This window comes from Chiloscyllium punctatum, chromosome 11 (genome assembly GCF_047496795.1).
Source record: "Chiloscyllium punctatum isolate Juve2018m chromosome 11, sChiPun1.3, whole genome shotgun sequence".
Taxonomy (NCBI): domain Eukaryota; kingdom Metazoa; phylum Chordata; class Chondrichthyes; order Orectolobiformes; family Hemiscylliidae; genus Chiloscyllium; species Chiloscyllium punctatum.
This window is the reverse complement of record NC_092749.1, coordinates 13,547,796-13,573,817: the sequence shown is the minus strand read 5'-3', so window position 1 is coordinate 13,573,817 and position 26,022 is coordinate 13,547,796. Positions and strand designations below refer to the sequence as shown.

At 41.6% G+C, this 26,022-nt stretch overlaps 1 protein-coding gene across 1 annotated transcript in view; it reads left to right on the top strand.

Annotated features, from left to right (window-relative positions):
• Positions 1–264: 264 nt before the first annotated feature.
• The window catches only part of vta1 (vesicle (multivesicular body) trafficking 1), a 173,465-nt gene continuing 147,707 nt past the window's right edge, over positions 265–26,022 (top strand). Inside the window, exon 1 of the mRNA XM_072580318.1 lies at positions 265–438. Within this exon, the coding sequence (XP_072436419.1) occupies positions 321–438 (118 nt within the window). The 5' untranslated portion in view covers positions 265–320. The remainder of the gene's footprint in view (positions 439–26,022) is intronic.

Here is a 26,022-nt window from a genome sequence, read left to right as displayed (position 1 = left end):
TCCGGCCGGGCGGCGGCACTGTGTCAGGGCGGTGTGGTTCGGTTCTCCGGCCAGGCGGCGGTGCTGTAACGCTAGGTTGTGGTTGGGTCCTCCGGTCAGCAAGTGGCGCTGTGCCCGCATGGTGTAGCCTGGGGCCGCCGGACGGGCGGCGGCACCGTGTCACCAACAGGGTGCGGTTGAGTCCTCCAATCAGCTAGTGGCGCTGTGCCTGGAGGCTGTAGACGGGACCTCCGGCCAGTCGGCGGCGCTGCGTCGGGAGGTCTGCCACCTGCTCCCGGAAGCGGTTGCTGGGAGGGTTCAGAGCCCTGGTAACGGAGTCGATGGCGTCCGATCCGCTCCCTGTGCTTCCCCCGGCGCCTCAGCAATTCAAACCGATCCAGCACTACCTGCGCACCGCCCAGGAACATGACAAGCGCGATCCGGTGGTGGCTTATTTCTGTAAGTTTGTGAATAATCACACAGCGGGGATGGGATATGGGGGATGGGGGCCTGAGAGCTTTGGGGATGGGGGACTGTGGGCTGGGGCTCGGGCTGGGGCTGGGGCTGGGGCTGGGGCTCGGGGATGGGGATGGGGATGGGGATGGGGATGGGGATGGGGATGGGGCTGGGGCTGGGGCTGGGGCTCGGGGATGGGGATGGGGATGGGGATGGGGATGGGGCTGGGGCTCGGGGATGGGGCTGGGGCTCGGGGATGGGGATGGGGCTGGGGCTCGGGGATGGGGATGGGCTGGGGCTCGGGGATGGGGATGGGCTGGGGCTCGGGGATGGGGATGGGGCTGGGGCTCGGGGATGGGGATGGGGATGGGGCTGGGGCTCGGGGATGGGGATGGGGCTGGGGCTCGGGGATGGGGCTGGGGCTCGGGGATGGGGATGGGCTGGGGCTCGGGGATGGGGATGGGGATGGGGCTGGGGCTCGGGGATGGGGCTGGGGCTCGGGGATGGGGATGGGGCTGGGGCTCGGGGATGTGGGGATGTGGGGATGGGGCTGGGGCTCGGGGATGGGGATGGGGCTGGGGCTTGGGGATGGGGGATGGGGGCCTGAGAGCTTTGGGGATGGGGGACTGTGGGCTGGGGCTCGGGCTGGGGATGTGGGGCTATGGGGCTATGGGGCTGTGGGGATGTGGGGATGTGGGGCTATGGGACTATGGGGATGGGGGACTATGGGGATGTGGGGATGTGGGGCTATGGGGATGGGGGACTGTGGGCTGGGGCTGGGGCTGGGGCTGGGGCTGGGGGGCTGGGGCTGGGAGCTGCCCTCGGATCCTGGGTCCTGTCACCTGACTCTAGCTCTGAGGACCTGGCCCCTTGGCCACAGACTATGGGCCTTAGCCCTGGGTCTTCACTTGCCTTGGCCTCTCAAGTTATTCTATTCATCATATCCAGGCATGGACACGCACCTACAACACTTGAACCCTCAGATATTCTGGCTCAGAGGTAGGGACACTACCACTCTGCCACAATTGCCCATATTGGCTCTGGTCCCCAGGCTGTGGCCCTTGTTCAGCGCTCGCCCCCTGGGACCTGCATCTGGCCCTGGGTGTCTCTATCCTCGCTTTGGAACGTGTGACCTGATCGCTAATCCTCCAGCCTCTTGAGTTCAGGTCCTGCACCTGGCCTCTGGACGTCTGATACTTTTCAAATTAAAACCAGCCATTACTAGAGAAAAAAGGTAAAAACAATGACTGCAGATGCTGAAAATCAAATACTGGATTAGTGGTGCTGGAAGAGCACAGCAGTTCAGGCAGCATCCAACGAGCAGCGAAATCAACGTTTCGGGCAAAAGCCTGATGAAGGGCTTTTGCCCGAAACGTTGATTTCGCTGCTCGTTGGATGCTGCCTGAACTGCTGTGCTCTTCCAGCACCACTAATCCAGTATTACTAGAGAAACTCAGCAGGCCTGGCAACATCTGTGGGGAAAAAGCAGAGTTAATGTTTCGGGTTCAGTGACCCTCCTTCATAACAAGGGTCACTTGACTTGAAATCTATAGGCCTTTAAACAAAACAACTCAAAGAAGTGTGGATGTTGGAAATTGGAACCAAAATCAGAAATTTCTGTAAAAATTGCTGCCAGATGTGCTGAGTTTTTCCAGCAATTTATAATTTTGTATCCATCATCCTTTGTTATATTATTGTGACATGTCCTGGTGATAGTTTTGGAGTTACATTTTTCTCTTTTCTCGCTCTTCTATGTCATCATCTTATTCTCTATCCCTTCCCCTGTGGCTATCATTGTTTCTTTATGTATCAATGTATATGTTTATATGACAGTTATGATGTTCATTCATGTTCAGCCAGGGCTTGGCAGTTTGCATCCTCACTCTGAGTTAGATGATTTTAGGTTCATTCTCGAGACTCGAGCTCAGGAATTTTGCTTCACAGTCTTGTGTTACCCTGAGGGAGTTCTGCATTTTTTCACAAGTGCTGTCTGCTGGCTGAGATATTAAACTATGTGACTTTAATATCAGAGAGGATCAGGGTAGTTATTCCTGGTGTTCTGACCAATATTACATCGCCACCAAAAGTAATATTGAAAAGACTATCTAATAATTGTCATATTTCTGAGAGTGGCAAATAATTGTGTGCTTTTATTTCTTACATTGCAGCATCCAATGGACAGGAAATGTCTTACGTAAATACCATTGCTTTTTGGTGCATTGTAAAGCATTTGGATTTTCTTCTTTTTATGGATGTCTACTTTTTTATTCACTTAATCAGAAACTCTCAATTATTAGTTTAAATTTTTTTTTCCATGTACCCTGGTGTTTGTTTTAATGGGTATACGCTCTGTCTCCCCAATATTTCTCTAGCCTGCTATTTCATTACAGGATCATGTGTTTAATTGAGATTTGCAGTGTATTGAGTTGTAATGACAGTATGGTATGTCCTTTAATCCATGGTATTTATTGCCCATCTCTATTATGTAGATTCAACAGTCTTGTCTGTGCTGACCACCAGTGACGGTGACCTTCTACAGTGTTCTATAGCTGTCAGATGTAGTTATAATATAAACACCTTATGACAGGAAATGAGGTTTTGCAAGAATACAGTTCCTTTTTTTAAACTAATAGAAAAATCATTTTTATTTCAGAGGTAATAAAGGTGAAATTTTTGCTGTTTCTTCAAATAAACAGGTTTTCTTTCTAGTTTAGGTTATGTTCGTCACTGAACTGTATTCTATGGTGTTGGTTACCCAATTACAGCAGATCATGTGTTAATACCGAGATAGTTATCACTTAGTAGTCTTGCTCCACAGTTGTTCCTCCTCCTTTGGGAATGTCACCAGACATCCACTACACCAAGTTTCACTAATAAGATTGGCCGTCAGCTGTGAATTTGAGGTTGATACGATAATGCTTTTCAGGCAGTGATGTGATGTTGGGTGTGGCTGTCTTGTGATTTGTGAGGAGGTATGGATGACATGATTACCAGTTTATCCATTGTTCTTTGTTTAAGTGTCAGCCTTCACGTAGTTGGTAACACTGTCACCCCAATTCACACAACTGAAACTTCAAGCCTCACTTCAGAGATGTGAGCACATGATTTTTGTAGTTTTGAGGAAGTGTAGCTCTGTTCCAGGTGGTTTATGATGCTTTACTTGTCCAGTTCTGAGTGGACCAAAGCTGCACGCAGTACTTTCCCTGTCCCTTCAGAAAGCCATCTCAACCAATTTGGGTGTGCGTCACAACTAGCAATATAACAGGTTCTTCCAGCTATACTTAACATACGACAGTGTTTTCACTCTGAGAGTGTGTTGCAGTAGATATGAAACCTGAATTTCATGCAGAACATTTAATATGATAGACCATGCCAAGGTGTTTTATAGGAGCATAATTGGATGAAAATTGGCAATATACATGAGCAGTATTTGGACAGGTGATGGAAAACTGGCTCAGAGTTAAATTAAGGCAAAGAGGTATAGGGGACAAATTCTGCAGTGTTAACTCACTTGAATCCATATATTTATGAATTACCTTTCAGGAGTATTTCAGTGTTTAAATTTGATAGTTTTGGTTTGTGAGTTGTCATCAAGATTACTAACATGGTAGAGGATGGTTTCCTTGTTTGGTTTTGTCTTTTGGTTCATGAAGATTTTCCTGCTATAAATGGGATAGACAAATGCAACAGGAAGCAGGAAAATTACAAATGGAGTGTCAATTGTGATTCCAGGCATAAAAGAGGTATTAGAGATTCTGTCAGTACACAAGAACGTAAGTTGCAATTGATAATTTCTGCTGGTTTGGGAAAGATGTATTCAATTAATCACCAGAGCATCAGTTTTAGATTTGTTCATTGTAATTAGTTCTATGATTTACTTTTGCTCACCATACATGAAATGTTGAGGCTGCAGGATCATTGCAACTAGATAATGGAAGACTATTATGTTAGTTTGGAAACACTCCAAGTAGAATGTAACTCAAACCCTCGCTATGCTGTATAACTCTAAAAGCGAGTGACGGTGAATGTGGAAAATTTGAAGTAAAAACAGAAAATATTGGAAATATTTATAAGGTTGAACATCTCCTCTGCAGTTAAACAGTCACTGACCTGAAACATTAATTGTTTCTTTCTTCACCGATGCTGCCATACCTGATGAGTATGCATAGAACATAGAACAATACAGCGCAGTACAGGCCCTTTGGCCCTCGATGTTGCGCCGATCCAAGCCCACCTAACCTACACTCGTCCACTATCCTCCATATGCCGATCCAATGCCCGTTTAAATGGCCATAAAGAGGGAGAGTTCACCACTGCTACTGGCAGGGCATTCCATGAACTCACGACTCACTGAGTAAAGAATCTACCCCTAACATCTGTCCTATACCTACCACCCGTTAATTTAAAGCTATGCCCCCTCGTAATAGCTGACTCCATACGTGGAAAAAAACCCTAATCATCTTGTACACCTCTATCAAGTCACCCCTAAACCTTCTTTTCTCCAAAGAAAACAGCCCCAAGTGCCTCAGCCTTTCCTCATACGATCTTCGTACCATGCCAGGCAACATCCTGGTAAACCTCCTCTGCACCCGTTCCAGTGCCTCCACATCCTTCCTATAATATGGCGACCAAAACTGCACACAATACTCCAGATGCAGCCGCACCAGAGTCTTATACAACTGCAACATGACCTCAGGACTCCGGAACTCAATTCCTCTCCCAATAAAAGCCAGTACGCCATATGCCTTCTTCACAGCACTATTTACCTGGGTGGCAACTTTCAGAGATCTGTGTACATGGACACCAAGATCCCTCTGCTCATCCACACTACCAAGTATCCGACCATTAGCCCAGTATCCCATCTTTTTGTTACTCATACCAAAGTGAATCACCTCACACTTAGCTACATTGAACTCCATTTGCCACCTTTCTGCCCAGCTCTGCAGCTTATCTATATCCCGCTGTAACCTGCCACATCCTTCCTCACTGTCAACAACTCCACCGACTTTCGTATCATCCGCAAACTTGCTCACCCAACCTTCTAGCCCCTCGTCCAGGTCATTTATAAAAATGACAAACAGCAATGGTCCCAAAACAGATCCTTGCGGAACACCGCTAGTAACTGCACTCCAAGATGAACCTTTACCATCAACTACTACCCTCTGTCTTCTTCCAGCCAGCCAATTCCTAATCCAAACCTCCAAATCATCCTCAATGCCATACCTCCATATTTTTTGCAGTAGCCTACCATGGGGAACCTTATCAAACGCCTTACTAAAATCCATATACACCATATCTACCGCTTTACCCTCGTCCACCTCCTTCGTCACCTTCTCAAAGAATTCAATAAGGTTTGTGAGGCACGACCTGCCCTTCACAAAACCATGCTGACTATCCTTGATCACATTATTCCTATCCAGATGTTCATAAATCCTATCCCTTACAATTCTCTCTAAGACTTTGCCCACAACAGAAGTGAGGCTCACCGGCCTATAGTTACTAGGGTTATCCCTACTCCCCTTCTTGAACAAGGGAACCACATTTGCTATCCTCCAGTCTTCTGGCATTATTCCTGTAGACAACGAGGACCTAGCATTTCCTATTTTTATCCTAAATAAACATTGTAGTCTGATTCTAGCTGGGTTTATACTGTGAACACTTCTGGTTATTATGAGAAAGCTACATAGCTACTGGATGGTATTTGAGAAATGACTTATGAAGATGGGACCAGACAGGTTATATTTGCCAGGGAAAAAATGCACAGGCTGGAACTCCTTCCCTTTGGCAACTGGGAATCTTGATGGAGATTTTAGCATTTTAGAATTCTGAAAGACTTGAAGAAGGTAGGCATAGTGCAGATGTTTCCACTTGGAATGTTGAAACTAGAGGTCAGAAATATGTGAATTACTGATGTGTGTGTTAGGGGTTTCACGAGTAATAAGAATACTCACAGTCACAGGGAGTGGTTAAAGTAACTAGCACAGGTGTATTTGAGACGTTGGATAAAACATGAAAGGTCGGGTCAGTAGAAGAATATGATGGAATTAGATGAAAGGGGATGGGAAAAGACTGGTTTAGAGATAGCATCGATTTACTTGTGAGATATATCTTTGCCACTAAGTTTGATTAGAGTATAAATCTAAGTTCACAACAAAGTTGAATGCTATATTCACCCTCTACAGTTTTGTGAAGTGGAAGTTGATTTATAGTACTTTGTAGAGTTCATTTGTCTGAAATCTTTGTGATATAAATCACACTCACTCTACCTAAATTTACTGGATGGTTTTCATACTGTACTTTATCAACCATCAGCCAATAATTGTGCTAAAATGACATACAAATGTATACATTTTGAGCAAAAGTAGCCCTCCCACCTCCTGGAAGCTGCTCTGCCATTCTAGAAGATTACGATTGATCTGTTAGATTTTGAATTCTACGTTATCGTGTGTTCTGGATAACCTTAGATTCTCGTTAGGTCAGGAATCTATCACTGCCTTAAAATTATTCAGTGACCTCGCTTCAACTGCCTTTTGAGACAGCATGTTCCAAATTTGTACAATCCTCTGGGAGCAGTCAATTTCTTCTCACCTCAGTTCTAAAAGACTGACCCATAATTTTAAAACTGTGCATCTAGTTTAGGACTGACCCAGAAGAAGAAACATCTTTTCTGTGTCCATCTTGTCAAGACCATTCAGGATTCACTTCAACAAAGTCACCCTTCATTCTCTGAACCTCCAGTGAAAATAGGCTCAGCCTGTGCCTCTTGCGTTCTTAAGGCAACCTACTCAGTTTACATATCAATCCAGTAACCCTCCTCTAAAATGTCTCCAAAGCAGACTCCTTCCCGAAAGAAGGAGACCAAGATTGTACACAGTATTCAAGATGTGGTCTCACCGATGCCTGTAGAGCTAAAGCATCACGTACTTTTATGTTCAATTCATCCTTCTTGAGTATGTTCCATACCTGGACATTAACCTTTTATGACCTATGCACTGGAACACCTCAAACCCTCTGCGTCTCCATATTCTGAAGTTAGGAATAACTTCGTATCAACTAGTCAGTTCTTCTATAACATGATGGTTGCACTCTTATGCAACCCGCTTCATAGAAAAATCATGTTTTAGAAACACTTCTTAAATGTTGATGTTGCATTTGTATTACAGTCAACGCATGGTTTACAAGTTCACACTTTACCGATAGCGCCCCCAATTCTTCAATGGCATTACAGCAAATTTGTGTTGAAGAAATGCACATTATAGCAGAACAACCTATCTGCAACTTTATATAATAACTATAATAACTTTATATAACAACTATGTATCATCCTTCAGTTTAGCTACCATGCTTTTACTTCTGTCATGCAAGTCAACGTAAATTGTAAACAGTTTGAGGGCCCAGTACAATCCTGTGGGGTTCCATTTGCTATATTATGCCTGTCAAAGACTCATTTATGTGTACTTTCCATTTGCTGCTAGCAAGCCAATCTTCTAGCCATGCAAATATTTTACCCTTACACCAGGAACTTCTGTTTTTTGCAATAAGCTTTGATTTAGCACCTTTTCAAATACCTTCTGGAAATGCAAGTGCAGTATGTTTACAGGCTTCCCTTTTGTCAAAGCACATGCTGTTCCTTCATAGTCTAATAAATTTGTTAAAAATGTTTTCCATTTCAACAAAGCATGCTGATTCTTCCAAATTATTTTGTTTTCCAAGTGCACAGCTGTAATCTCATTAATGTTTGATCTCTTAACTCCTTACCATATCAGGCTTCAAGCTACCAGGCTTGTGGTTTCCTGTTCACTGCCTCTCTCCCTCCTTGAATAGAGGGGTTAGCTTTGCTACTTTCTAGTCTGATGGAAATATCCTGAATTTAGGGACCTGTGGAAAATTGATGCCAATGCATCTAATACTTCATTAGCCTCAACTTAGACTCATCGAAGATCATGCTGTGTTTAATGTTGACAGAATAATTTTCTATTTAGCTGTTTAAACTATTTAAACAATGCCTCTGCTTCCTTAGGAGGCTAAGGAAATTTGGCATGTCTGAAGAGACTCTTAATAATTTTTAAAGATGCACCATAGAAAGCATTCTATTCAAACGCATCAGAGCTTGGTACGGGGAACTGCACTACCCAGTACCATAAGAAACTGCAGAGTTGTTAACACAACCCAGTCAATCATGCACACCAATCTTCCATCCATTGACTGCATCTACACTTCTCGCTGCCTCGGGAAGGCAGCCAACATCAACAAAGACCCTTGCCATCCCGGTTATAATATCTCCCAACCTCTTCCATCAAGCAGAAGATACAAAAGCTTAAACACATACTAACACATTCAAGAGCAGCTTCTTCTCTGCTGTGATTAGACTTCTTAATGAACCTTTCAAGTTTCAAATTGAAATGTTGACCTTGCTCTTTGTGCACTTTCTCTGCAGTCGTAACATTGTGTTCCTTGCTCTGTTCTATTACCTGAATGGACTTCATATGGTATGATCTGCCTGTACTACACGCAAAACAAAATGTTTCACTGTGTTTAGATACATGTGGTAATAACGAATCACGCTAACTTTTATTCTTGCTGTGATTTGAGTCAGTCAATGTACAGCTGCACATTGATTCTCTTGGACTCTTAAAGGCACTTTGTGACATTAAATTATGGGTTTTACAAGATCACACTAACTTACTGTAACTGATCTGGGAAAGTGAGCATTACTATTTCTTTAAATTACATGCACTACTCAAAAAGAGAGCAGACTATAAACTTCTATAATCACTGCAGTTTGCTCTAAAGTGTTAGTTGCCTTATCGGCATCACTACTGCTAATTCTTGAGGTAGTGTTGCCATCATAATCTTCCTGCAAAGATGTTCCTCCTTCAGGAATGTCACCAGGCGTTAGATACTGATAACATCAATTCCCAGCTATGAAAGAAGCTTATGACTGCATAGTTTTTGAGGTGAAGATAATAAATTGGTGTGATTTCTGAGCAGTGGTGTGATATTGGTTTTGTGGTTTATGAGAAGCTCTGGCAGGGATCAGTGCCAGCTTATACATCAATCTCCATTTAGGGCTCAGCCTTGGTATATGGTCATTGGTTTAAGCCCCAATCTAGGGCTAGTTGCTGAGTATCCTTGGTGCTGGAAGAGGGAATACTATGATGCCATTGGTGCCAAGGTAGTATGAAATGTTTAGTTTTAGTCCTTTTGGATGAACGTAAAAGAGCTCATGGATTTTAATAACAGAGGGGACTATCTTATTTTATGGCCATTATGTATTCAACAACTGCCAGCATCATATAAAACAAATTCTGCACCTTAAGGGCGGCACGGTGGCTCAGTGGTTAGCACTGCTGCCTTGCCACGCCAGGGACCCGTGTTCAGTTCCCGCATCGGGCAACTGTCTGTGTAGAGTTTGCAAATTCTCCTGGTGTCTGCGTGCGTTTCCTCTGGGTGCTCTGGTTTCCTCCCACAATCCAAAGATGTGCAGGTTAGGTGGATTGGTCCCAATTAAATTGCCCATAGTGATAGGTGCATGAATAGGGGGAATAGGTCTGGGTGGGTTACTCTTCAGAGGGTCATTGTGGACTTGTTTGGTTGAAGGGCATGCTTCCACACCGTAGGGAATCTAATCTAACCTAATGGAAGATTGTGCACATATAGGCTACGTGGTGATTGGTTCACTCAGTTGGCTGGACGATTGGTTTGTGAATGCAGAATGATGCTAACAGTGAGAGTTCAATTCCTGTACTCCCTGAGGGCTGTGTGAAGGCACTGCCTTTTCAACCTCTGCCATCACCTGAGATGTGATGACCCTCAGGTCAATCTCTTCTACAACTGTGGCAACATTTGCTTTCACAATGTGGTTTCATTTCAAGAACATTTCGCCACCTGTAAAGCACTTTAGGATTTCCTAAGGGTAATAAAGGTGATGTGTAAACATTTGTTCGTGCTTTATTTTTGTTGTTGTCTTTGTGAATTGGAACTCTACCACTTGTCATGACACACTGTAATAGGCTGGAAATCAAGCCCCTTTAGTTCAACTATTCAAAATCCGAAATCACTTGATCAGCTCAGGTTAATAGGAAACATTCTACTTCATAAAAATAGCTTTATTATGAGCAATTGTCTTTAACCAATGGAAATTAGGAAATATGAAATGCTGACTTATGTTAAACTCTGCCTCTTCTTATCTCTCTCTGCCATACAAATGGACAAACAAAGATAGGCAAGATATGTATATTAAAGATGGAAAAAAAATGTCAGGGGAACAGTTTGACAGCACAGGCTGGACCACAGACGCAATGAGTTGTTTTCTTTCTCTTTCTTTCAATTCTATGATATTGACACCTACTTGTCTGCACATCTATGTTCAGTCTTTCACTAATTGGTTGAGCATTTGTTTTTTCATTGAATTAAACACATTTAAACACATTGTTTTAATGGAGGACTTGCAGAGAAAAGCAAGTAGAAGTGAGCTAGCTATTACTGGAGACTTGCTCGTACCTCTGTTCAGGAAAGAGCGACACAAATGTTTTGATGCTTTTGCTCTGAAAGCCATGCTGCACTAGCCCTGCACAAGCCATGGTCTAGGGCCAGTCAAAATCTTAATTCAGAACCCAATGGCTGCATTGTGTCTGCTTTTGCTCTTGCTACTCCAGGAAAATGCTAATTGTATAAAACACTCAATATGCTCCACTAAACATTGCAGCCATCTCTTTGCACATCTCCTCAGTTTAAAATAGTGCCTTCCTTTTATACATACCAGAAGGAAAGGCAATGAAAGCATGTGGTCCTTACAAACAACCTCCCCCAAGGAGCAACCATTCTATATGTGGTACCTGATTTCATCATATTTGCCTTCTCTGACTCTGATATTCCAGAAAACTGATTCTAATAATAGATGTCTGACGATTGAAGAACCTTCAAGGCCATACAGCGTGCCGTTGCCATGATTAATGGGTATCAATGGACTGTCGAGACTGAGAAAAATAAACTGGAATAGCATAGGATCCCTACAGGCCAGTCAGCTCATTGAGTGCACATTACCCCTCCAAGCATGGCCCACCCATCCCCTTTCCCATTCCCCTCCTACCCCATCCCTGCTACTCTGTATTTCCCATGACTAATCCACTTAAGATACACATCCCTGGTCACTATGGGCAATTTAGCATGGCCAGTCCACCTAACTTGTACATGGTTGGACTGTGGGAGGAAATCAGAGCCACTGGAGGAAACCCACGCAGACACTCGAAGGATGTGAAAACTCCACACAGACAGTCACCTGACACTGGAACTGAACCCAACTCCCTGATGCTGTGAAGCAGCAGTACTAACCACTGAGACACCATGTATTTAGTGAAGATTCTGTAGCTCAGATCGTGGTTGACGTTGTTGGTCAGTTTGCCGAGCTGGTTGATTTTTCTATGAGCATTTCGTCTCCCTCCTGGTTGACATCTTCAGTGTTGGGTAGCCTCTGGATGAAGCGCTTTCATTGTAATCTGTCCCAAATGTACACAGTTCTGTGTGTTGTGGCAGGTGGATCCATTTCCGGTTTTGTCCTGTCGTGGTCTGTCGCTGGTGTCTATTCCAGCGTGTTTGTTTATGGAACCAGTGGATGAATATCAGGCCTCCAGGAATACCTGAGCTTGTCTTTATTTAGGCTGTCCCAATATGGTAACATTGTCCCAGTTGAATTGGTGTCCTTCATTGTCAGTGTGTATTGATATGAAGGAGGACTGGTCGTCTTGTTTTGTTGCTTGTGTGTTCTGGTGGCGAGTTTCCTTCCTGTTTGTCAGATGTAATGCTTCTCACAGTTGCTGCATGGTGTTTTATATATCTCATTTGCCCTGGATGTTGTGGATATGGGTCTTTTGTTTTGGATAGTAGCTGGCAAAGTGTGGCTGTCATTATTCCCAGAGGACATAGAACATAGAAGTTTCGGCATTAGTTCTGACATGTTTCTAATGTAGGGTAGGGTGGTCACTGTGCTGGGGGAGCACAGCTGGTGTTGTTTGTATACCAGGCATTGGCGGATGATGCTGATAGGGTACCCACTATTGGCAAAGACTTTGTATAGTGTTTCTTGCAACAGAACGACACAACCAGTCCTCCCTCATATCGGTACACACTGACAATAAAGGACACCAATTCAGCCAGGACAGCGTTATGATACTGGGACTGGCTAAGCAAAGCCAAGTTTGGGAATTCCTGGAGGCCTGGTATTCATCCGCTGGTTCCATAAACAAACACGACAGTACAAAACCGGAAATAGATCCACCCGCCACAACAGACAGAACTGTGTCAATTCGGGGCAGATGGCAACAGTAACACTTCATCCAGAGGCTACCCAGCAGTGAAGGTGTCACCCAGGAGGGAGGCAAGAAAATCAACCAGCTCGATGAACCGATCAGCAATTGCAATACAATGGATCAGGTACCAAATGAAGGCTGCTCCTTGGGACTGCTCCAACCTTACTTGTGCTTTTCCCCCAGTTCATGTCAACTGCTGATAAGAAGACTGTTTTCCATCATTGAAAACCCAAGCTTAGCAAATAAAAACTTTTTCAGTTCTCGTATTGGAATCTAGGGTGAATAATAATTTTCCTCTGGGATATTGGTGTCACTGGTAAGGTTAGTATTTATTGTCTGTTCTTCATCGCCCTTGAACTGAACCACATTTCCAACGGCAGTTTAGCATTAAGTACATTGCTTTGGTCTGTCGACTTCTGAAGGCCAGACCAGGTATGGATGACCGATTTCCTTCCCTAAGAGCCTTTCGTGAACCAGATGTGTTTTTACAACAATCAATAAACACCATTGCTTATTTGTTTTATTAAATTTAATTTCCATTAACTGCTGTTGGTGGCATTTGAACTCAGGATATTAATATTGATCTCTTGATTATTAATATAATGACATTCCCATTGCACCACTTACCCTCCTAAGCGTGATTAATATCAATTTTAAAACAATGTGCTTTTCCTTCCATCTGTTTGTGCACCCCAACAAGAATTATCTGCTCATGTTTCCATACCTTTCTCAATCAGAACATTACTACCTACATCTCATTTGCACTTTACTTAGCTATTGATATCTGCCTCCAGTTCTTTTCTGCTACTATAAAGCAATGGAACTGTTAACACACTGTCTTCCTGTGAGTGTGTGTTCTCGTTTTGAGTGCCTGTGAATCTGCCTGTTGTGTTTATATGCAGAGAGTGTGTTTGACCTGTAAATGTGCTTACATCATTTGGAGGTCATCACCTCCCCATCCCATAACCTAGCCTCTAACTTGTTGGCAGGTGAATCAACTATCTGGATTAAGAACAGAAATCTGATCTCAATACTTAGAAGGATATTACAATGCTATTGGATCTCCCAATTGTACTATAGAGTAATTGCACAAAGTTAAATATAACCAATATTATTGTGGCTCATTCAAGCACTCCAAACAGTTTAAATGGTGTGATTCATTCCCAGGAGCTTGCTATCTATAGCTGTCTGTTTTGATGTTCAGCAGTGGCTGAAAATAGAAACTCACCCACACGGTCTCCACCTGTATTTATTGTTTATGGGCTAATGCTAGCTGTGGTATCTTTTCAAGGTTGCAATTCATTCCTGCTTCAGAGCAGAAACTGTTGTTGCAACTACAGGTTGTTCGTGACAGTTGTATTCGTCTGTGATCTTGTGCTATAGAAAATTGCGCTATGAAAACTGCTATAGAAAATTGCACTGTAGAAGATCGCTAATAAGAAAATCGCTACACCCGTTCAGTAGAAAGTTTGTATTATCCACACAATGTCCGCAATTTGTCAATTGTGTGATAATAGAATGACCTGTAGTGTGTTGTCCTCTACAAGAAACCGATGCCAGCCATCTCACCAAGTCAGCGCTAGCTTCCCCCATCATTTCACATTGCTGTTTTTTGCCAAACTTTATGCTCAATCATAATGTGCACATGGTATGGACATGATTCCAGTTTCTGGATTAGTGGTGCTGGAAGAGTACAGCAGTTCAGGCAGCATTCAAGTAGCTTCGAAATCGACGTTTCGGGCGAAAGCCGTCATGTGTGAGCTACTGTACATAGATCAACTTGTCAACTCTTAACCGTTGGTGAACAGTGGCCTGAAAGTGCCTTGATGGGCGAGTAAACACACCTGGAGCACCTGATAGCCTGCACACTGACTATAGGTGATAGAGATACAAGCAGAAAAAAAGTATTTGTACCTTTCATTGTTCAGGAAATAGCACAGTGTTACCCACAGCCTACAAACTACTTTTAAAATGTAGCCACAGTTGATATGTAGACAACTTTTGCACACAGCTGGTGTTCTTTCAAGGACAGAGCAGTGCCATTTGATGGTGGAACTGCATATTCATGCAGCGATCAGTATTAGGACTGTTACTCCTCAACAAAGGCATCAGTGATTTGGATTGAAGGATTTTGTTTGGTCAGCAAGTTTATAGTTATGCTGAAATCTAATCAAATTGCATTGAGTAAATGAGTAACAGCAGTTACTGTTAAATGATTCCCATAGTATGCAACATTGTGATCACACTAATAGCAAGTATAGAACAATATGTCGAACTCTAAGTTGAATTCAGTTGAGAGGGAAAGATGCCCTGGTGTCACAGTGTTCAAGTCTCAAAAGATCCAAAGCCAATTCTGAGAGGCCAACGTGTTGGTTATTAGATGACTTAGGGCAAGATAGAACAAGGAACACTGTCCTGTCCCTGTACAAGATTTTGATTGGGCCCCAACTAGGACAGTGTCTCCTGTTCTGGGTTACTCAGATTGTGAGTGATATGGAAACCTTCAGAACTTTAGAGAGTCTCCAAATCATTGCTTGACCTAAAAGTCCTCAGCAATTACAATAGATTCAGGAAGTTGGAGTCATAGAGTAATACAAGTTATATAGATTTCATTGCAATTTGTTTTGAATATTTAAAGTAACTTTATTTAAGTGCTCTTTAATGGGATGTGGGTGCCAATCTCTCATTGCCCTTAGACTGAGTGGCTTTCCTCAGCCATTTCAGAGAGCAGTAAAACTTCGTTACTGTGAATCTGGAATGACATGTAGGCCAAGATGAGTAAAGATGGCAGGTTTCTCTTCCTGAAGAACAGTAAGTGAATTCAGTTAGGTTTTGACAACAATCTGTCATTGTGTCATGATCACCATGGCTGAGACTAGCTTTCAATTCAAGATTTTACCCAATGAATTAAAATTCCTCCAACTGCCATTGTTGGATATAAACCCACATATGCAGAGCTTCTGGATTACTTGGCCAGTGACATTGCCTTTATGTCACCATCTCCCCACACATGTACACATGAAGTATTTGAAGCGAATCAGTTGCGGTGAACAAGTTGGCGTACATAGATTAGACATTGGGAGGTTTTTATGAATTCTCCGTTCGCTGACTTTAGTAATAGGTTGCTGGCTGATGCCATGGATTTGTTTCAAAGCAGTCAAAAGAGAGCAGCTTGTTCCAGGAACCTGCTGACACCTCACTGTACAAAAGGTAGGTGAGAAGTTGACCCACAGCGTACTTTTCCAGTATTCTGTCTTCCTGAATGAGGCTAGCTCTCCTTAAGTGCTTTTTACCTCATGGGTGATGGGATAGCTGCTGGTGACTCTGGAGTAGTCTGAGGCCATATTCCTTATTTGCAGTGTAGCAAGAATGGACTGAATGGATTGTCCAGTCACTTTCTGTCTAATCATATGGACATATGTTGGACAGAACTTCCATGAATAATGCTGTAGAATTATTTTTATTTCCACTAGAACTACCAGAGGGGAACCTCACTTTAACATCTCATTTGAAAGGTGGTCCTTCTGATAATGTCAAATTGAACAGGGATATATTTACTGCTAGGGGTTAGACAGCGCAAATAAGCTGTAAGAATTATGTTCTTGGCACCTGTCATAGAGGCATATTTTATATATAGGTTGCTTCACATTCTGTGTGAAGTTGGGCTGAAGTCATAGATTTGCTTTGATGCACATTGTTCATCCCCATTACTTTGTTGGGTAACACATGTAACCTATGTGATAATTTCAGCTCAGCAACCCAATTTGAGCATAATTAACTGCACACTATTAAATAATACTACTATTGCATTAAGAATATAAACAGGAAATTTAAATTGTTTTAAAAAAAATTGATTATTCATTTCGTGAAGAGCATCACTCTGAGTAGGATGTTAAGAATCCCTGTTTAACTGGTGCTTGTCGTATCTGCGAGATTAAAAATCACACAACACCAGGTTATAGTCCAACAGGTTTATTTGGAAGCACTAGCTTTTGGAGCGCTGCTCCTTCATCAGGTGGTTGTCGAGTATAAGATTGTAAGTCACAGAATTTACGGCAAAAGTTTACAGGTGATGTAACTGAAATTATACATCAAAAAAGACCTGGATTGTTTGTTAAATCTCGCATCTTTTAGAATGAACAGGTTGGCTTCAGTTCTTTCATATGTAAATTGCAAAACCTTTTTGAAGTTACATTCTCAAGTGAACTTTAACAACTGATGTCAGGTCTGCCCAGATAATGTATTTAAGGTATGACGTGCATCTGTAAATCCACATTTTAGATTAGAATCAGTCTGACCATTGTGGCACAGACAGTCTCATACAGGGCACCTCACACCTTAAATACATTATCTGGGCCAACATGACACCTATGGTTAAAGTTCACTTGAGAATGGAACTTTAAAAAAGTTCTGCGATTTACATATGAAAGAATTGAAACCAACATGGTCATTCTAAAAGATGAGAGACTTAAACAATCCAGGTCTTTTTCAATATATAATTTCAGTTAAAAATCACAACACCAGGTTATAGTCCAACAGGTTTAATTGGAAGCACTAGCTTTCAGAGCCCTGCTCCTTCATCAGGTGGTTGATGAAAGAGCACAACCACCTGATGAAGGAGCAGTGCTTCCAAATAAACCTGTTGGACTATAATCTGGCATTGTGTGACTTTCAACTTTGTGCACCCAAGTCCAACACCGGCATCTCCAAATCATGGTATCTGCAAGGTTCTTCCAGAGCTCGTCAATGTCGACTGTTGATCCGAATGTTGTGCTGTAGTTGTGGTAGTGAAAAAGTGATCCGCATAGATTCAAGCGGAATATATAACACTGTGCAGGCACGCGAATGTCCCTATTCGCTGGTCTCTCTTTTTCCCCTATTCCTTGGAACAGAGAATCACGTCATACTCACAAAATCAGTGTCTGAAGAAGGTCAATGGACCAGAAATGTTAACTCTGCCTTCTCTTCATAGATGCTCGCTGACCTGTGTTTTCCAGCAATTTCTGGTTTTGTTAACTCTTATCTCTCACTCTCTACAGATGCCAGACCTGCTGAGATTTTCCAGCGCTTTTTGCTTTTATTTCAAATCTCCAGTATTCACTGAATTAGATGGAGATTGGAGCCTAAGCATGCCTTGTCTGGGGGTCATTTACTAATTACACTGAACCAGGCGAGTCCCAGTCTCAATTGTTGCTGATAAAAAGGCGTTTACCAATAGCAAGACAAACAAAGAGTTACCCTTCAGACTTTCAGATTACAATTTGAATGCAAATAATTGCACTAGCTTGCACTAGCTGATTAGAAGTTCTAATTATGTGCAATGGATCCCCAGTGCATGTTTACAAAGGATTGCAGGCCATGTTAATGAGTGGAAATGCAGTGTGCTGTTGCAGATAGCCTGTGAATGGTGGGGAGAATGACTCATACTGTGAATCACCGTTGTCAAACTCAGTGTCGAATGGTTTACCAACATACTGTGTTGCAGAATGACTAATGGGTCAATGAATTAAACAGCATCTGTTAGAACTTATGGTCCACACAGAATAGAAAGTGACATAATGATTGCCTTTTCACACCTTGGGAAAGACTGTTTCACTTCCTTATGTGCCTCCTTCTGATCGTCAGGGAGAGTGTTGCTGAGGATTGTGGGGTGGTTCATGGGGAACATGTGAAATTGGGGAGACAGAAACTCATTTTGGGTTAAGGTTTATGGAAATTCCAGTTCTGGGTTGCAGCACAGAGCTGGCCTTGGAAAAGAGAGACATCCAAAGTCTTGATTTTATTCCAGCAGCAGTTTTTAAGGAGTGTGACCATGATGTTTAAAGAGGCAAGATGTCATTAGCCCTCTCTCTTTCAGAGGGATTAGAGGTGGGGAAAATATCTCAGCATGAAAGGAAATAGTATATTAATAGACTAGCAATCCTACAGACTATTGAACAGTTTGCTATATATTTTTGTAGTTTTATTGTTTGCATGTCCAATCTGCAAATCTCTCCCTGGATCTCTCCATATTGCTGTGCATAATTCTGTTTTTTGATGCTTTCTGAACTATGCTTTTTCTCAGTGCTCCTGATTTCTCTTTGCTGCTTTGCATTGATTTCTCTGTCAAGAGCCTTGGAACACTAACTGCGTTCACAATGCAGTTTTGAATATGTTAATTAGCTTGAAAAATCTTGTTGCAAATTCTGTCTGAGACATTATAGTCATTGGTCATGATTCACCATGGCCTGGCAAACGTTGGTCAAAAAGAAAAGATTGTTGAATTGGAATTAACATCAGTATCCTTTTCATTGTATGTTTTACCAGGCATGATGGTGTACTGTATTTTTGTTATATGTAATTACACAAATCTATCACCAGGTGGCAATGAAAGTATGTGTTTTTCAATGGAACTTGTTATAGTTTGAAAATAATGATTCAGGACATCTTGGAGAGACAACTGGGAGAGCTGAGCAATTTGATTTTCTGACCCTGTGCATTTTTTTTCTTCAAATAGAAATATTTGTTAAGAGACCTATTCAGAATCCACAACCAAAATGGACTTAGAAGAAAATAAACATAATTAGAAGTAGCTGGAAAAACTCAGCAGGTTTGGCAGCATCTATGGAGAGAAATCAGTTTACGTTTCAGGTTTGGTGACACTTCAGAACGTTGCTGTACCCAAAACGTTAACTCTACTTTCTCTCCACAGATGCTGCCAGATATGCTGAGCTTTTCCAGCAATTTCTGATTTTGTTTTTGATTTCCAGCATCCGCGGTTCTTTGGTTTTTAGGAGAAAATAAAACTTGTACTTAGGGCATTTCACCATTTACAAAGTGCTTTGCAACTAATAAGCATGTTTTGAAAGAATAGTCACTGTTATAATGTAGAAAACACAGCTGTTAATTTATTCGCACCAAACTCCCGCAAGCCACAACAATATCTTAATAAAATCCTTTGGTGAGCTCCTTTCTCTTTAATAGTACTGTGGGCTTGTAAATGTCCAGCTGAAAGGGCAGATGATGCCATTGCTGCTGTAGCACTTGCTCAACACTACATTGGAGTGTCAGTTGAGCGAATATGTTCAAGGCTGTGGCATGGAACTTAAACACGCAACCTTATGACACCGAGGCAAATGGATTTATTAAATCGTGTTCTCACTGCATTTTATGGGAGAAATTGCTCTGCTTTTTTTAATCAGGAGTTTTGGCTGTGGTTTTGTGCATAATTAAAGTCACGAGGTACTGGCTCTGATTAAATAGGCCTTTTACTGTAAAACAGACTCTACTTTCGAAAAATATTTCATTCACATAATATCAGAGTCACATAGCACAGAAGCAGATCCTTTGGTCCATTTAGTACATGCCAACCATGTTCCCAAACCATACTAATGTCACCTGCCTGCATTTTGCCCATTATCACTCCAAACTTTTCCTATTCACACGTATTTGTCCAAATATCTTCTAATCATTATGATGTTGGTGTCACTGACAAGGCTGGCTTTTATTGCTCCCTGTAGTTTATTCTTGAGATGGTGGTGGTGAACTATTGTGTGTAACTGCGTGGCTTGCTAAGCCAAAAGCAGATATCCTTCCTAAAATGACATTAACGAATCTGATCGGTTTATGTGACAATCTGCTTATTTTATGATTACCATTACTGACACGAGCTGTGTATAGTATTCTAAATTTCATGTAAACGATTTCATGTTCCTTAGCTGCTGTAATAGAGTATCAGCTGAAGTCTTCAGATAATTTTTGTATCTGGATTAAAAGCAGATTGAAACCTCAATGCTACTGTGCTGTCACCATAAACAGACTCTTTGATTTACGTCCTGTCCTGTCCCTAATCCCTCGCTGAAACCAGGATATCTATATTCACTTTGATTGTAGTTGATACTGTGAAAGCATGAAATGTCAATGTGTAAATTGACTTTTGAAACTTCAAAAGAAAAGAAAGTTAATTTATATACTGAGTTAAAACAAAGTGTGAGTAGTCGCCATTTTTAAATTTAAAAAAGCCCCCAGTAAATCATAGATGAAAATGACATGATTTAATACATAAAATATCATTGCACACTTGATTTAACTATAATCAAAGAGCTTTAAAATCCATAAAATTCATTGTCTTTGGAGAACAATGTGGAGTTCACCACATTCATTGAATTATTTTGGCCATTATGCTATTGTAAGGTTTCTATTCTGGATCAGATTTTGTACTTTCAATCCTTCCTCCATGAACGTCCCTGACAATGTGATTCAATGATACTGTAAGATTGCTTTTATATTTTTGGACTGTGGACTTGAAAATGGAAGAAATACTGTTTTAACCTGAGCGTTAGTGGAAAAAGATGTTACAGTTTCAACAAAAAGCTCACTCCTGGAACTGATTGTGTGTCATATTTAGAAGGTTGCCTTATTTAAGCAGTTGGGCAGGAGGCCAAGGTGTTTCCATGCAGTTTTGCCCAGTAGCAGATTTTTTTATTGAGTTTTCAACCACAACCTATACTTAGCTAGTAACAACTCCTACATTGGTTGCCAGGCAAATAGCTACAGCTTTGTGTTTTGACAATATACCAGATCCAACCTGTGACAGAGAAAATGTCTCTCTTCTGTGAGTGCAGGAGTAAAAGAAAATCACGAGCAGCTAGCTACTCTCTTCTCACTGTAAATTCACTCTTGAAAGGAAAAGGAGAGAAATCACTTTATTTTTAAAAAATTTATTCATGAGGGCGTCGCTGGCTAGGCTAGCATTTATTGCCCATCCCTCATTGCCCAAAGGACATTTAGTGGGTCTGGAGTCATATGTAGGCCAGATGGCAGTTTCCCTCCCTAAAGGACATGAGTGACCCAGGTGCGTTTCTCCAACCCTCGACAACAGATTCCTGGTCATCATCAACTCAATTCCAGATATTTATTGAATTTAAATTCCACCATCTGCCGTGGCGGGATTTGAACCCAGGTCCCCAGAACCCTGGTCCTCTGGATTAAGAGTCCAGCGATAATACCACGAGGCCATTGCCTCTTTGAGATACCGAAAGGGCAAAACCTTAACTGGCAAATGAAAGATTGAGACTCAGTCTCTTCAAAACTTAGTGTCTTCATCGAAGTATTGAAGGAAATCAGAGGGGAGTTGAAGGAGAATGTCTTGTCTCCAATCTGGACTGATGCCAGGGCTATGCTTCATTGACTTTTTTGTGTTTGTTCCCCATCCATAATAATTGAGTCTTGTCTTTGTGTGTTAATGGTATTGTTTTTAAACAATGGATGGAGTTTAAATTGTAGAAATTTGTGAGTGAGTAATCCATGTTTCTGTTTGGCCATCGTTTAAAAACAGTTTGTTTGCGTTATGTAAATAGTTGTTTTCTTTTTAAGTACTGAATCCTGAGAGTGTTTTCACTTCAGCTGAGTTTTTCAGTTAGGTAAATTGGGGACTTTTGATGTATTTAAATTGTTCAACATTTGTCATGCTTCCTGAATAGTGGAGCTTGATTTCCAGCAAGCTGTGAGTCTCATCAGAACTTATGTTTTTGCCACTTCCTGATTAAGAATTGTTTGAAAGGGATCAGGGTTGCATGAAGGTCTTTGGTAATCTCTTAGCAAACTTATTTCTCTGTATTTTATTCCATAAAACAACCTCCATAACAAGTTGTTGGTTTGAAATCTTTGCTGAGCTCTGTTTGATTTGGCCCACTTAAATTTATAAATATGCATTGCATTTCTGGAGAATATGAATGTTCTGCCATTTTCATTCTGGTGCATGCTTCTCAAGATCAGATCAGTAACTGGTCTGTGTGCTTTTCTTTAATTTAGCTATTTTTCTAATCAACCTGTTCAAAGGTGTTATTACACAGCTCTGGAGCAGGTAGGACTGTCTAGGGGTAGATAAACTACCGCTGTACCACAACAGGGCCCCAAGAATAGAACTAAAAGAATGTCATGCATTGGTCAGGAATCAAACACAGGTCTTCAGTGAGGCAGGCAAGAATTCTGCCATTAAACCACCAATGGAACCACTGCTACTTATGGCACATTTGGTCTTGGGTATCTTCTTCATTCCTGAAGAAGGGCTTATGCCCGAAATGTCGATTCTCCTGCTCCTCGGATGCTGCCTGGCCTGCTGTGTTTTCCAGCACCACATTTTTCAACTATCTTCTTCATGGTATAGAAACATAAGAACAGGGGTTACTGATTCAGCCCATGGAGTCTGTTTCATCCTTTAACACAGTCATGCCTGACTGAATACTTCAGTGCCTTTTTGTTTACACCTTTCAGTTTATAAATCGAAAATACTTTAAAGATACTCAGAACTGAACTGTCGGAGCCTTCAGTGGGAGAGAATTCCAATGATTCACCATCCTTTGAATAAAAATATTTCTCCCTCCTCTTGGCCATAATGGCCATCCTCCTTATTTTTAATGTCCACAGCCCAGTTCTCCTCAACCAGCCGAGCATGTGCCCTGTCCATTCCTTGAAGTATTTTGTAGGTTTCAATACTTAAAAATTCTAGAGAATACAGGCTCACTTTGTCCAGTCTCTCACAGAGAGCAAGTATGGCAACTCTGTGTTCCATTCCCTTTATGGCAACAGTATCCTTCCTGAGGTAAGGAGACCAAAACTGTATGCACCATTCTGGGTGTGGTCTAACCACGCTCCTAAGCTCCTCTTCTTCTTGCACCAGTTTTTCACTAACACCAACTTTCATTTTGCAGTATAATTATTTGCCAATTTAGTAAATGTTGTGACTTTGAGCTCAAAACCAGGATCATGTTGAATGTTTTGTTGAAAGACCCATTTCTCTTGTTATAGCCAATCTATAGACTAGGTTCCCAACTTGTTACAGTTCTGGATGGAATACAATGAACCGTTAAGCTCCTGGGTGAGCAAGGATGAATTGGCTCCCCTTGGTTTATTGCAACAAGATTAATACTGAAATGATCCTTTACCTTGTGGATAACATTATGTTTTAAACTGAGCCAATTTAAGCAAACTTTCTTGAAATAACAGTGAGTTTAATAATTACTGAATGCAGGAAGAGATAATAACTCAACACGCGCACACTCCGTTGGAATAAGAGACAAGCTCAAAAAGACAGAGGTTGAAAAATACTTGCAAATCTGCTTTGACTTATGAAGAGTGGATGGTTGAACATTGCATCTGTTGAAGTGGATATTATCGATAGTTTTGAAGTTGATTATCGATCTTAAGTTTCATGGCTTAATGGGACAACTGAAACTTGATGATTGTTCTGGTCGCTTTCAGCAGTGGGTAACTGGCAACACTGTCAGATAGAGTCTTTCTTTTCTTTCTGTTTGCCTGCAATGCAGAGGTGTTTAAAATTGCTGTTCTCAGACCTGTGACCATCACAATGCAGTAGCCCACGCATGAGGATGTCAGGCCACTAATACACACAGACTAATGTTAAATTTGGTTTTTAGCCTTCCCTTCCATATTTCAGATATTTTGCAAGAGGTGGCCTTCTGCTGGGAGGGAGATTAGTCAACCTTGTGAATATCTTTTACTGTTTCCCAGGCACTTTATAGTTGCAACATTCATGGGTCCAAATCCAAACTTGCAGGATATTAGATTTACATCTGCAGTCATTTATTGACTGTAGTAGATTTCTTTTAACAAAACTCAGTTTTGGAGTTAAAGTTAACAAATCCATAGTATTTTGGGGTTTTGATCCATCATTGTGACACTTTGCATCATTTGCTTGTGGAGTTTGTTCTTTGTGAGTGTGTTTTTAACTCTTGCACATGCTCTCAACGCAGCCCATGATGTTTACTTGATCTTTTGCACCTAGTAATAAGGTAATGGTAAGTAAAAACCCCATATGTTGGGGTGAGAATTTTAGGCTTAACACCAATGGGAATATACCTGTTGCTGAAGAAGGGTGTCAGTTTATATGCTGAGTAATTGCAAAAAGATGAGTTTCTCTTGTATGCCTGGTCAGTTTATCTACTGCAATCCAGGTAAGCTCTTACTACACACACTTCATTTTTCCTTACTTAACCCTGAGAGAAATAATGAAGATGTAACATCAAGCATGTGCCTTCACTGCAGATAGTTGGGACCACACGAACGCACATGCTTAGCGTTAAATAAAGAGTATACAGCTTAGATTCTTTTGGGTGAATGTAAGGTTTTAATCTGAGAATGTGGTTGATTAATTGGATCCCTGCAGTGCTATAAATAAGGAATATGTTTCAAGGTCTTAACTTTCTTTCCCATGCCCAATCAGAGATGGCACCAGCAATTTTGGTTTCTTTTGAGAGAGAGGCAACATTTTCCAGCCTGGGTTTGGTTCTGCAATCTAAAATCCATTGCCCTTTCTCTACTAAAAGGTCCTTGAAATAAGATCAGAATTGTACATTCCATATCTACTGAAATTATTAGGATTGGTAATTGCAACAAGATTTTCATCTCTAACATTCAAAGGTTTTCAATGGTGTGAATGAAATAGGAGATGGGGACCTCTTCACGTTTCCCCTGGCGAATGACTGACTGGTTTCATTGCTTGGGGAAATGTTAATTTTAGTTCATTCTGTCTTTGATCAAAATCACGTCTACTTCGTGCTCGTGTTGGTTAGGTAATCCCTTTGATCATTTTATGTTTAGCTTCTGGTTCCATTTTAAAACCATTCCAGCCCATAAAAGTGGAATTAAATCAAGAATTTTATATCATGTTAAATGTAGAAAGAACTTTCAACAGTTTTCAGATGAAAGGAATCCAATCAAAAAGGAATGATAGATATATTCACAGTAACAGAAGTCAAAAGAGAAAACTCTGGAATGTAAGGCCAGCAAATCAGGCAGCATCTATGGAGAGAAAGAATTCTTGTTTTGGGTTGAAGGCCTCTGAAGTTAACCGCAGGTTATATAATGAGGGTCCATTGTAGACTGATTCTGAATAATCCCTTACAATGTTTATTGTTTCAAATGTTGTTTCTTGCAGTGTGTGTGAATAGGCATATATCTTCGGGCTTTTGCCCGAAACGTCGATTTCGAAGCTACTTGGATGCTGCCTGAACTGCTGTGCTCTTCCAACACCACTAATCCAGAATCTGGTTTCCAGCATCTGCAGTCATTGTTTTTACCTATATATCTTCCCAAAGCTGGCCTCTTGATCAGCCCAGATGTTCTGCCTTAGAGGTGCAGACTGGCAGTGGCTGAGGTGAAACTTCTTCTGAGCCAGCCAGATAACTGCTACTCAATGCACACCATGAGCCTTGTCTCAGCCAGTGGGGTCTGTTAAAGCAGTTTAGTATTCTTAGAGCATGCAGAATTGAAAATAAGT